This window comes from Bubalus kerabau, chromosome 18, assembly GCF_029407905.1.
Source record: "Bubalus kerabau isolate K-KA32 ecotype Philippines breed swamp buffalo chromosome 18, PCC_UOA_SB_1v2, whole genome shotgun sequence".
NCBI lineage: Eukaryota > Metazoa > Chordata > Mammalia > Artiodactyla > Bovidae > Bubalus > Bubalus kerabau.
Window position 1 is genome coordinate 23,957,338 of NC_073641.1, and position 14,549 is coordinate 23,971,886.

Consider the following 14,549-nt stretch of genomic DNA (forward strand, 5'->3'; position numbering starts at 1 on the left):
ACGTTTAAATATTTCTTTAGAACTATCCACATGGTTCTTTTAGAACTATTAAGACAAATATACTGTAGGAAAATATATGCAGAATATGCAACAAACCCCCCAATATGAAAAGAGCTATTACAAATAAATCACTAAGAAATAAATTACATGAATAACATTTCGTAAGACAAAAATATGCTCAGTCATAATTAAATAATGCAAATCAAAACAATGAAGTGTCGTTTTTCATTGAATTTCACAAATATGAAAAAATGGGACAACAGCCAGCATTGCCAATGGTGAAAAATCTGCCCCCCTCCATATAATTTTTATAGGATTATAAACTGGTACAACCTTTCTAGACAGCAATTAGGCACTATCTACCAAAAGGTATAAACTTCCTAATTTACAGATTCTGCTGCTAGGAATTTCCCCTACAAATACATTCAAGAGATGCCCAAGCATTCCTGCAACTTAGTCCATTAACAGGTCCAATTAATCTATGAAGATTCACTCAATAAAAGATTAAGGTTGACAGTTGAAAAATGCAGGGAGTTAGGGGTGCCGACTATGTATGGTCAAAATCAGTATCCACAGATCACGGAGTTGTACAGTACATATATTTATTGGGGAGAAAAAATCCACATAAGTGGACATAAATAGCCCAAACCCATATTGCTCAAGGGTCAACTGTACACAGCTACTGCAGAGTGAAGACACCCATGTACTAACTACAGAAATAGATTATTGGAGATGCTACCCTTGAAGGAAAAAAAAAAAAAGCAATTTCATTCGCTTACCTAAACCAAGATAAAATTATATTCTGATATATATATTAAAACATCCCGGTATTTCACTTCTGAAAATTAGTCTACTTCTTAATAATCAAAAAAAGAAAGTTATTAAACATAAATATTTAAAGTCAAGCACACATATGTTCCTACACTAACTCAAGCACTTTGGGTCAAGTTACTTGTCTCTCTCAACCTCAGTTCCCCATCTGTTTACATTGGTTGGGGCAAGTAGTGGTAGAAGAGCCGAACAGTATTTTACCTTTTATGCTTTTGTTTGCCTTCTTATAAAGCGCTTTACACAGTGACTGGTATGCAGTAATGACTCGAGAAATATTAGTTACCACATTTTAAATCTTTTTCTGAATTTTTAAAAATAATAGCATAATTTTCTGATTCCCAGAATATGTGAATCAACAGTTAAAAACTGCTTAGTAAACAAGAAGTTTCAATGAATTCAGCTACCAGTCTAAATTTTCTCATCCTTTCTTAGCCTAAAGTTTAAAAAGCACCATTTCAATGCAAACTGATACTACTTATATTATTGAAGGCAAATAATTACAATTCTGTTTTTCAAACTGCAGGTGAGGTCTCATTATAAATAAGACACATAATTAGTAACAATTTGTATTTTTTTTTTGATTGGAATAAAAAGACCCCAAGAGAAATAAGAACACAGGTAAATGACTTTTTAGTTACAGCTATGTGCATATGAAAACATGATGTAAAATTTCTTACTGGGTCCTAATGAACAGTTCAAATGCCAGTATGTCTATTTCATAGACAGAAACAACCACATGCAGTTTAAAATTTCACCACATGATGGGGCTAAAATTCTGCACGCCTTAGAAAACTGCTCAGGTGCAGTGTTGAAAACATTGTTAACCCTTAATTCAAGTACTCTTATCATCTCTTCAAATAATAAAAGAAAAGACTTAACACAAAGTTGAAAAAGAGAACCCAACAGTTATTTATGACTATCCCATTTATTCAGGAAAAGATTAAAAGGGCTCTGTCAGAAAACAAGAATTATAACTGAAAACCCACGAATAGTGATTTTGAGTGATACAGCGTAAGTCATTAATACCTAATGATGTGTGTATTTATTTATTTGTTAAAACCACTTTGCGAAAGGTCTAAGAAGGTAATTTCAAATATTGCTAGTTAAGAGTTCAAAGTGACATTATTTTCTGTAGGTAATCTAAAATAAATTAGAATTAATTGAAAATTTAGAATTGGCAAAATCAAGACTTCGTTTCATGAGGGCCTATGTTCAGATCAAATGTCTGGTTCTAGAAAGCATTAAGAATTCCACCACACAAAACAAAGTCAATCTTAATCAACCTTAATCAACACTTCAATGAAGACAAGAATTATCCTCAATAATGTTTGTAACTAATTTTCCAGGTGCTGATAATTTTTATTGATATGTTTAAAAATGAAAACAAATCTTAACTCATTTCAAAGAGAAAAGGGAAACAAACAGAGGAGCAAGAAATTCATGTACTTCCAGGCTCTGAAGTGGGTCTGGAAAAAACTGAATCCAGGAAAAGCATAGCTGACAGCAACCAAGGGGGTGGGGTAGACATAAACAACAAGAGCAAAGCAAATTTCAGAGACCTAAAGAGAAGAGGAAAGGCAGGCAAACAGAGTCTGTAACTAAGAAATGGTTTTCCCATTTCCTAACAACTGTGATCCCATTTTATAATCTATGAAATAAAATGTTTAATCATTTTACAAAATTCACAAATGAAAATACTACAAAATAGAAAATGCATCCTAGATTCTAGTCTAGGCTCACACTAATCATATGAAAAGAGGCAAGTCAATGAGCCTTCCAGAGAATCCATCTGCATAAAATAACGTCAGTTCACATGCTATGTCTCCAATGCAACTTTTCTAATATATTATGATCTGACAAGTCCTTATTGGGGAACAACTCTGCAAATTATAAAATTGTTCCCATAAAAGCTGTTTCGGCAAACTGTTCTATAAGAACTGCTTGGACCCCCAAAAGGTCCTAGATGAATGCCTTAGCATGGTAGAGACTGATTAAAAGGTAAGCAGATGATTAAGACCTCCCACTTGATTCCTTTGCACTATGGAAAAAACAAAGTAGAAGATAGTATGGAGCCAGATAGATTGATTCTAATCCATTTCAACATCCCTCTCGGCAAGGCTTATAAGCGGATGACAATTTCAATGTCAAGCATGTCTTATACACCAAGTTCTGTTTCGGTTATATAAAATGAACATTTTAAAATCAGTGAGTCATCTGATATGTAGCAACACTGCAATGTTCTCGTAACTCCTAAAACTGAGTAATATGCCAAAGTCTCATTTATTTGAAAAAGAATTCTTCCAGTTGTAAGGAAAGACTTAAAAAACTTCTGATGTTTTTTTAATGTTATCTATAGGAAAGTAAGCAAAGTTAATTATCAGAAGAATAGTACAGAGAGAGGTAAGCCGCATAAGTAATGTGCAATGTATTTAACTGGCTTGAATTGTAAAATGCAGAACTTTAGCACAAAAGATAACTTTTGAAGTAAATGGTTTAAGAATGTTGATGGTATACTGAAAATTGACATATATAGATAAACCAACACATTAAATATGAAATAATTTAGAAAGTTTAGGTGTTTCTCTGCAAAACATTAAGCTTTAGTTTAACTACATCTGTGCAGAACATGAACTAAATAAAAGCAGATAGTCAAAAAGAAAAGAGAGATGCAAGAAAGAATACCTTTGTTGATGATGGTGGGGTAGGAAAATTAAGCCAGGCTGGAGCAAAGTCATGCTGCGCCATTTAGGTCCAGTCTCTCCAACTCAGCGAAACAAGGTTTCAACACCTCATGGCAAGTCCCTGTTATATAAAAGTGGAAAACATTAGATCTATATAGTTCCTGGCCAAAGTATCTTATACCTCCTTTAAATTACAATGATCTGACTACTGTAAGATTTCAATTATAATTCTAGAAAAGGCAAAAATATAGTGACAAACCAGATCAGCACAGTGGAGGGTAAAGGGCCTGGAGAGAAGGGAAATGACTACAAAGGGAAGAAAGAAATTTTCAAGGGTAACTGGGTATTTATCTTAATTGTGGTAAAGGGTAGACACTTGTTAAAACTCACCAAATTATGCACTTAAAACTGGATAATTTTATTATAAACTACCTCAATGAAGGTTAGTTTTGAAATTACAATAGTCTTGAAACAGACTAGTTATAAAGTGTCTCCTGATGTGACACAATATGATGCACACAGCATTACCTACGTACACAGCACATGTTCTTCCCCCCTGGCCCATACAGAATCTGAATTCTGATCTAATTACCAATTTGCAGGAAATTCAACACAGATAATAAATTAAAGGACAACTGAGGGAAGTAATCCCATCGAATGGAGATGACATGATATTCTACAGGTCAAATGACCTGGCTTCTTCAACAAATACATGGATTTCACAGACAGATCAATCAAATACATGTGGACCTTACTTACATAGATCCTTATTCCAACCAAATTCAAAAAGTGAAAATTATGAAACAGTCCAAAATTTGAACATGATCTGAATATTAAATGACTTTAAGAAATTATTAGTCACTGTAGATGTAACAGTTAGTGCAATGATGGTACTGTGGACCCTTCAATAATAAGGTCTCAAACTGTCATGGTTTGAGATATTTATATACAGATTTTTTTTCACTAAATATGTAATACATCACTACATGACCTGAGGTTGGCTGGATCCAAAGATGTGGAGCAGCAAGTGGGGAGGGCCAACTGTAAAGATTTTTTGATTTCTCAAGTCAGACTTTTGAACTGCATGGATGGACAGCACCCCAACCTCTATGCTATTCAAGGGTCAACTGTATATAAAAGGACATATACTGAAGTCTTTGCAATTAAATCCATGTATCTGGAACTTTAGGGGAAAAAAACAAGGAATATGGAAGTCACTGAAACAAGGTTGTCCGTGTGTTTATAAATGTTAGTACAGGGAGGTGCCTAAGTAGTCTCTCTACTTACATGTATGTTTGAAAATTTCCACAGTTAAAATGATTTTTAAAATTACAATCACCACAATGGGCATCCACTACTCTTCTACATTCTAAATTTAACTTTTTGGAAGCCTCTCTCAATTGCATCAAAAATTTCAAGTCACCAGCCCAATCTAAACACAGTAAATTCACAGATTTTTTTAAAATGGGGAAGAAGCCAGCTGGGCAACTGTACTCATTTCAATATAGAGCTTAGAAATTAGTGAATGAAGAAATCAAATTTTCTGAACATTAATGTCTAAATTTACTAATGTCTTATATTTACAACTGCAGAATAATCTCAAAAGGGAAATTTTAAAAAGCAAAATTATCAATACCACTGCTAATCATCCTTTTTCAAAATTCTTTCAAATATAAGTGCTATGGCAGAATTTAAGTCATACCAAAGTATTTCCAAAAATAAAAATTCTCAAGATACTACACAAAAACTCCACTTCTACTATCCAATGTACTGGAAAGGGGAAGGGGCGGAGTGAAGGTCAACAAACGTCAGATATAAGAAACAGAAACTGGTTAACTCACTAAGGTAATGAAAATGTTTACATAATTAAATGAGCAGGGCTTCACTGGTGGTCCAGTAGTTAAGAATTCACCTGTCAATGCAGGGGACACTGGTTGATCCCTGGTCCTCAAAAATCCCATATGCCACAAGGCAACTAAGCCTGTGTGCTGCAACCACTGAGCCTGCGCACATAGAGCCTGCATTATGCAACAGAGAAGCCACCACAATACTAGCCTGCGCACAGCAACTAGAGAGTAGCCCCGGGAACCACAGGAAACCAAAGATTAAATGGTAAGTTACACAGTAAAACTTATCTCTTTCTGTGTGTCTTTATGAATTCTAATTTAAATCAATTCTTAAATAATAAAGCATAGATAGCTAATGGCTTAAGTTTTCCTGTTCTGAAAAAAGGTAAAGAGCAATACTAGTTAATATCACATTTATGCCATCCCCTAAACAAGCCACTTTGATACAAGAAAAATTGAGCTGAAGGCATGTGAGTTCCTAAAATTCTTTATCAAACTAAATGCAGAAACTGCCAAAAGAATTTATTAATCCCCTCTCCTGGAGCAATTCATCTTCTCTTTTTGGGACAACAAAAAAGAAAAAAAAAATTCAGCAGCACACTCAGACACTGCCACAAACGCCTAAGGACCCCGTTACCCATTTTGTCTCAAAAATCATTTGCTTTTTTCTACTAAGTATTCTTTCCCCCTGTGAAGTTACGTATACAGATCCCAAGTTCTACTCATCCTCTTTGAGTTACTCACGGTGAGAGGTACTGCCAAGTGACCGCATGCTAATAAACTTGTTTGTTTTCTCTTGTTAATATGTCTTTCCTCAGTTTAATTTACAGAGCCCCAGCCAGAGAACACAGGAATGGAGAAATTTTTCCCTGGTGGCTGAGGGGTGAAAGAATCGCCTGCAGTGCAGAAGATACAAGAGACATGGGTTTGATCCCTGCGTCAGGGAAGATCCCCTGGTGGCAGGCTCAGCAACCCACTCCAGTATTCTTGCCCAGAAAATCCCATGGAGAGACGAGCCTGGCAGGCTACAGTCTGTAGGGTCGCAAAGAGTCAGACACAACTTAGCGGCTGAACAACAGAGGAACTAAGATGCCACATGCTGCAGGGCAACTAAGCCTACAGTCACAACTACTGAGTCCGCATACCACAAATAAGAGCCCAGGCACCACAAAGAAAGATCCCGCCTGCCACAACTAAGACCCAATGCAGCCAAAAATAAATAAATATTTAAAGGAAAAGAATACCCTAACACAGATCCAATAAACAAAGACCGGGAGAGTTCTTATTTCTTTTCTTTCTTTTTTATTCCCTTTAGGCTCCAGACACATATCTGCAACAAAACACAAACTGGACAAGGTAACGATGGCTCTTGTTTGAAGAGCTCTGACAACAGCCATATCTACGGACAGCTGAAATAAAACTATTACATTGCCTTGAAACTACTTTCTATAACCACTGAACCTTTAGTAAAGTCTTATTAAAGGCTGCAACCTGTCTCAGCTGTGCTATGAGCACTAAGTTGATTTCTTGCTTGCCTATGTGTGAAGGATTTGCAACCTTTAGACAATATATTGAGCCTGATAACTTCTTATTCACCACGGACTTTTTGCATTTGACTTTATTAAAATATTATTTCTCTCAAACAACAACAAAACACTAGGTGATTACAATCTGAGGGACAGAGACTTCAGAAACTACCCAAAACAAAGAATACAGACTTTCAGAAATAGTTTAGAAAAGTCACTAAATGAACACACAACCACAACCCAATAGTAAGCAACTCCAACGATGGGAAGAAAAAAATATTTGACTCCTAGAGTCTCTAACTTATTGATTCAGTATTCAAAATGCTTGATTTTCTAACAAACATTACAAAGCATGCAAAGAAACAATACAGTACAGCCCATGGGGCAGTGGGAGGGGGGGCAAGGGGGGAGCTGTGACATTAGCAGAAACTGCCACTGATGAGAAACAGACATCAATTGTCTTAAATACAAAGGGCTAAAGGAAACCAGAACAATGTCTCAACAAACAGTATCATAAAGAGATAAGAAATACAGAAAAGAACCAAACAAATTCTGGAGCTAAAAAGTACGTTAACTGAAATGAAAATTTCACTACACAGTTTAATAGCAGATTTGAGCCAGCAGAAAGAAGAATCAGAGAACCTTAAGAGTGAAGAGGTCAATTAAAATTACCAGTTTAAGGAGCTAGAAGAAAAGAAAACTGAACAAAAACCTGTGGGACATCATCGAGCATACCAACATACACATAACAAAAGTTTCAGGAGAGAAAACAAGGGGGACAGAAAAATAAATCAAGAAATAATGGCTAAACACTTAGCAAATTAGCTAAAGACACAAAATATACATATCCAAGAAGTTAACTGAACTCCAAGAAAGATAAACACAAAAAGATTCACACCAAGACACATAACCATCTAGTCAAAGCTATGGTTTTTCCAGTAGTCACATATGGATGTGAGAGTTGGACTATAAAGAAAGCTGAGTGCCGAAGAACTGATGCTTTTGAACTGTGGTGTTGGAGAAGACTCTTGAGAGTCCCTTGGACTGCAGGGAGATCAAACCAGTCAATCCTAAAGGAAAACAACCCTGATTTCTATATCTGTGGGTAAAACTGTAAGAGCTAATAAACTCAGCAATATTGTAGGATACAAGATCAACAAAGAAAATTCAGTAGCATTTCTATATACTAGCAATAACAATCCAAAAGGAAATGAATAAACAAGTCTATTCAAAATTATCCAGAAATAAATTTAACCAAGGAGGTTTAAGATTTGTTCACTAAAAACTACAAACCATTGCTACAGGAAAATTTTAAAGATCCAAATTAATATAAAGATATGCTTTGTTCAAGGACTGGGAAACTTAAGTATTGTTAAGATAGCAATAACAGATTCAACATAACCTCTATTAAAATTCCAAAAACCCTTTTTGCAGGAACAGAAAAGCCATTCTCAATTCATTTGGAACTGCAAGGAACCCCAAATAGCCAAAACACTACTGGAAAAGGAGAACACAGTTACAGGACTCATAAATCCCTATTTTGAAACTTACTACAAAGCTATAATGATCAAAACAATGTCTTACTGGTATAGTGTAAGGGATAGATATATAAACCAATGGAATGGAACTGAGAATCCAGAAAAAGTCATACATGTATGGCCAATTGACTTTTTTTTTTTTTAACCAAACTGCTAAGACCACAACAAATGGATTTCAACAAGTGGATACCCAATAAACTCCTACTGATATCTATAACTCAAAATGGATCAAAGACCTACAAAAGCTAAAATTATAAACTAGCAGAAGAAAACAGCAGTAAGGTTTCACTAACTTGGATTTGGCAATGGAATTTTAGGTACAGCACCTTTGGATTTCACTAAAATTTAAAAATTCCATACAAAGGATATCATCTAGAAAGTGGAAAGACAACAAAATGGAAGAAAATATTTGCAAATTTTATCTAACAGGTGTCCAGTGTTCAGAATATATAAAGAATTCTTGAAGACAATGTAAAAATGGGCAAAGGACTTGAACAGACATTTCTCAGCCTCCCTTCAAGAAAGGGGAAAGAAAACGAAAGAGTAAAACAGTAAGTGTTAGACAACCCTGGTGGTCCAGTGGTTAAGAATCCTCTTGCCAATGCAGGGGACATGGGTTTGATCCCTGGTCCATGAAGATTTCACATGCCACAGGACAACTAAGCTCATGCGCCACAACTACTGAAGCCTGCATGCCTAGAGCCTGTGCTCCACAATGCAAGAGAAGTCACTGCAATGAGAAGCCTGCCCACTGCAGCAAGAGTAGCCCCACCTCGCAGCAACTACAGAAAGCCCAAGTGCAGAAAAGACCCAGCACAGCCAAAAATTAATTAATTAAAAAACAAGTGTCTGTACACCCATGGTTGATTCATGTCAATGTATGGCAAAAACCACTACAATATTGTAATTAGCCTCCAATAAAAATAAATAAATTTAAATATATATATATAAATAATATAAAAATGAAATTTAAAAGTATATAAAAAAATAATAAGTGTCGTCAAATATATGAAGAAACTGGTACCCTGGTACATTTTTAATGGGAAGGTAAACTGATGCAAGTGCTGGGGAAACAGTTTGATAACTCCTCAGAAAGCTAAAAGCACACAGCATATGACTCAGTAAAACCACTGCATTCAAAAGAACTGAAAACGGATACTTAAATACTTGAATACTGATGTCCACAGCAGATCTATTCACAACAGCCCAGAGGTGGAAACATCTCAATGTCCACCTATAGATAAATGAATAAAAAACAAACCGTGTATGTATTCAATAGAAGACATATTCTATTATGATTAACCATGAAAATATGCTAAGCCACCAAACACATCCAGAAGCCGGATCACGTGCTGTACGATCCCAATTTTTATGAAATATCCAGAACAGACAAATCCAGAGATGAAAAGCAGAGACCTAACCAGGGACTGCTGGGAAGGAGAAATGGGACTGGCTGCTAAATGGATTCAGACTTTTCTTAGAGGGTAATGAAAATATTCTGGAACTTGGTTTCACATCATTGTGAATGCACTAAATGACACTGAATTATACATTTTTAAATGGTTAATTTCATGTAACGTGGCTTTCACCCCATAAAAATAAATAAATGTGCTATATTATAACCCCTTGAATAAAACACTATGAATCCAGATATACATACAACTGAAAAATTTTAGAAGGAAGAGGTTATTTATACAATTTTTAAGAACCTCAAAAAAAAAAAATAAAAGGTTACTACAGTTTTGCAATGAAATGGCCTGGCACATAGCCTGGGAAATCCTTAATCAACAAATCAAAGCAAGCATCATCAGTAAAAGAACAAACTGAAATTGTGTGCCAATGAGCAAGACAGGGCACCATTTCACTTCTGTAATATCCTAACCAAAGCACAGCCTGTCTTCAACAGGAGAGGCGCTAACTTGAGACATTCAGTTCAGTTCAATTGCTCAGTCATGTCCGACTCTTTGAGACTCCACGGACTGCAGCATGCCAGGCTTCCCTGTCCATCACCAACTCCTGGAGCTGGTGACATTATAAGAGACGCATTGTATGTACTCTAACAACTAGCTCAAAATCTTCAAGAATCAAGTTTTTATAAAAATCATTTTTCTAAAATGATAAGGCTGTGACATGTTTATTCTGTATTTTTGCATCATGTTTTTAACACTTTTTAAAGTTGTTTTTTTTTTTGATGTGGACCATTCTTAAAATCTTTATTGAATGTCACAATATTGTTTCTGTTTTATGTTTTGGCTTTTTAGCCCTAAGGCATGTGGGATCTTAGCTCCCCAACCAGGGATGGAACCTGAACCCCCCTTTCTTTGGAAGGTGAAGTCTTAACCACTGGACCACCAGGGAAGTTTCATGTTTTCAACTTTTGAAAAGTATGTTCTGACATCTTATTCCACTCTTGTGTCTGCTTCACTACTGCAATACCACTAATGAAGTCTGGTTAACATTTAGTAAGCGCTAGGTGATTTCCAGATTTCCCTAATAAAAAGTAAAAGATCCTTTCGCTATAGATTTTGACTCAACGGTTCTTAAGGCTGAGAATTCTATTCTTAAGTGAGTACTTAAAGTAATGATAATCAGGAAAAGATGGTAAATACTGTAATATTTACCAAGAAAAAAACTCTTGCCTAAGGAACATGGCCTCTAAACACAGGAAAATAATCTACTGCTCTACTGTGTTTTGCAGTTTCAGTTATGAAACAAAGGGTCTAATACCTTTTCTTAGTTATCAAACTCTCAATTACAGATTAGACTCTCAAATATAAAACATCAGCAAATTTCACAAGAAATCTAGAGTATTAGAAATTTTCATCCTTTAAAAAGCTTCCTATTATTGGCTTGCTTTAACCTTGAATTTTGTTAGGTTTCCCTACCTCCCTCAGCTTATCGCTTATTAAGTTGCTCAGAACCTTTCTGTTTTACTTACAAATAAAAAATAAAACAGAAGAAGAATTTAATGAGAATTGTTATTTGCTAAATTGCTACATGTGAAAATTGCTACTTTCACCCCTACAAAAAGAATTCTATTTAAGGAGAAAAAAAAAATGGAAACAGCATGCTTTCAATTCTTGAGATTTTAGATTACTGAAGGCTTAATACACAAAATATAACTGAAGTACTCCAAAACTTATAATGAGCTAACAATTTTCATACAAAATGTACCACTACAAAAAAACAACACCTACTCTATAAACAAATTTTTACTCACTGAGCTTCTCTTTCAAACTCACAATACTAAACAGTTTAAGTCATCCCTGAATGAGACCTTGTTTTAAGGGCTGGTAAAGATACATTTTAATTTAGAAATATATTGCAAACAATATGGTCTACATAGGATAAAATTTAAATCAAATCAGCTCATTTACTAAACAGCCAATGTAAGCAAAAACAAGCAGCACTAAACACTGCTGATGATACTAGATTTAAAAGGGCAGTCTTCCCTCTTTAACAGCTAACAAATGGAAACAAAGTTGCTGCCTCATATCCTTCATAAGTTAAGGTATAAGCAAATTATCCATCTGAAGTATTTAACCAAAGAAAAGCGCAAAGTGTGTGTGTGTGTGTGTGTGTGTGTGTGTGTGTGCGTGTGTGCGTGCGCGCACTTCATCACTCAGCCCCATCCAACTCTTGCAACCCCACGGACTGTAGCCCACCAGGCTCCTCTGTCCATGGAATTTCCCAGGCAAGAATACTGGAGTGGGTTACCATTTTCTACTCCAGGGGAATATTCCCAACCCAGGTCACCCCTTGACTGTGGACTAGTCTTAATGGCTTGCTTCTAATGAAAAGAATGTGGTAGAAGTGACTTCTAAGACTAGGTCATAAAAAGCACTGCACACTTCTAGCTGCTTTTCTTCTCAGATCTCTTCCTCTGGAAATGCAGAAGCCAGGCAAACAGTTGGAGATCTACATATGCAAAGGAAATTTGAGTCCTCTAGACAACAGCCAGCAGCAACCTGCTAACCCAAAGAGGAACACCTTCTTAGAAGGAGATCCTCTAGGCACCAGTGTCAAGCCTTCAAATGACAGCAACCTTTGAGATTTTTATGAAAGACATGGAAGAAGCCAGAACCACTCAGCTAAACTGCTACCAAATTTCTGGCCCACAGAAAATTCATGTGCAAAAGTATTTTAACTCCCTTGTTAAAAGAATATACAGTTTAAGGGGGGAAAAAATGATGTTTTGCCATTAAAAAAATGCCAATATTATCAGAGTTCAAATAAAGTAAACAGATACACTTTAAAAAATAAATGTGGCATCAGCTTATATATGTTCTCTGAAAGGGGTGGGGTGGGGCGCAGAATAGGAAGAGATAATTTACCCCCAGACTAGGCCCTTCCCAGGTGGTTCAGTGAAGAATCCGTTTGCCAATGCAGGAGAAAGCAGGTTTGATCCCTGGGGGTCAGAAGAACCACTGGAGAAGGAAATGGCAACCCACTCCAGTATTCTTGCCAAGGACAGAGGAGTCTGGCAGGCTACAATCCATGGGGTCACAGAGTCAGACACAATTTAGCAACTAAACAACAACAACAACAACAAAACTACAGAGCCTGTTACGATATGAACTCAAATCTTCCTGCCTCAAAACCATGCTCATTGTTCATTATCAGTATATTTCTCAAACTTTTTCCCACAGAAGTTACTTACAAAGTTAACAAACCTGCACCCTCCAAAATGTATTTTCAGAAAGTAACCAAAACAACTCGTCCTCAAGTCCTATTGTACAAACTCATGAAATTTCTGCACTGTACTTTATATATGTTTCAATATAAAAAAATTTAAGTTACTTATTCAAGTAAAATAACCTTGGATCAGAGGTGACTGGTTTACCTTAAGGTTTCTTAAACCGTGTGTTTGAGAAAACACTGCTATAACAAGGTAAAATCCCAGAGATGACTTAGTTCAACTGGAATATAAACATAAGAAAAAGAAAGATGTATGACTATAGTTAAACATATATATATATATCTTAGATACAACTGACAATGGTTCATATAATATAGAATATTTTTAAAAAAACGGTATTATAAATTAGAATAATTACCAAGAAGCTTCTAAATTACCATCCCTTAAGATTTAAAGATCTTGTTATTTAAAATCTTCAAATTTATTTAGCCCAAGACACAAAACCATAATGTTTAATGTCATGTTTCAATTAAGTACAAAGCAGAAAACAAATTACACTCTCTGGCACTGACACAGAAAGGAAATGGAATTTATCACTGTTTCTCCTTGTCTGTCCCCACACCTTGGCCAGTAACATAATCCTAAAAAATAAAAAACCTGAAGGAATCATTTTGTGTGAATAATTTAGAGTAAGCACAGAATATTTCTAAACAGGTCTCTTAAAACCACTGGGGGACTTCCCTGGTGGCACAGTGGATAGGAATCTGCCTGCCACTGCAGGGGACATGAGTTTGATCCCTGGTCCAGGAAGATTCCACATGATGCAGGCAACTAACCCTGTGGGCCACAACCACGAAGACCGAGTGCTGAAACTACTGAAGGCCACGTTCCAGAGCCCGTGCTCCTCAACAAGAGAATCTCCCACAATGAGAAGCCTGAGCGGCACAACAAAGAGTTGCCCCTGGCTCGCCACAACTAGCAAAAGCTCGTGAGCAGCAACGGAGATTCAGCACAACCAAAAATAAGTAATTTAAAAAACAACTACTACTACTGGGGGTTTCCTTTCTCAATGGTACTAAGTCATTCTGTTACAAACTTCTTTGAACTAATGAATCTAGCCAATAGACTCTCAACACATCAACCCAGTAATGAAAATGTCAACCAACACCACTCAACAGGCCAGGATATCTAAAACCAAGTAGAGAAAGTACTCTGAGGACACTACGTACTGCCTCAAACAGCACACAGGAATGAGAAATAGGAACTAAATTCAGCAGGCAAAGGAAGCACCCAGAAGTTTTAAAGTTACAACTGTATGTCTGGAAATGTGCTTAGAAAAAATAAATCTGGTATAGTTTGTTGTAAAATAAGGGGGCAGGGAGGATTCAGAAAATCACCTTGAGAGGAAAGGTATTGGTTCCCATTACCACTCACTCATAACAGAAGCTTTCAAAAGATGTGTTACTTAAAAAATTCCAGTTTCAGTG

The 14,549-nt window shown here is 36.0% G+C and overlaps 1 protein-coding gene across 9 annotated transcripts in view; it reads right to left on the reverse strand.

The window, feature by feature from the left end:
• The window catches only part of GPBP1 (GC-rich promoter binding protein 1), a 65,756-nt gene that overhangs the window by 27,430 nt on the left and 23,777 nt on the right, over nucleotides 1-14,549 (reverse strand). For 8 of the 9 annotated variants that reach the window (XM_055555031.1, XM_055555035.1, XM_055555033.1 and 5 more), the window contains one exon: nucleotides 3,514-3,633. In XM_055555031.1, coding sequence (XP_055411006.1) covers nucleotides 3,514-3,576 — 63 coding nt within the window. In that variant the 5' untranslated portion in view covers nucleotides 3,577-3,633. Of the gene's footprint in view, nucleotides 1-3,513; nucleotides 3,634-13,266; nucleotides 13,343-14,549 lie in introns of all 9 variants that reach the window. The other variant, XM_055555030.1, reaches the window with a different exon arrangement.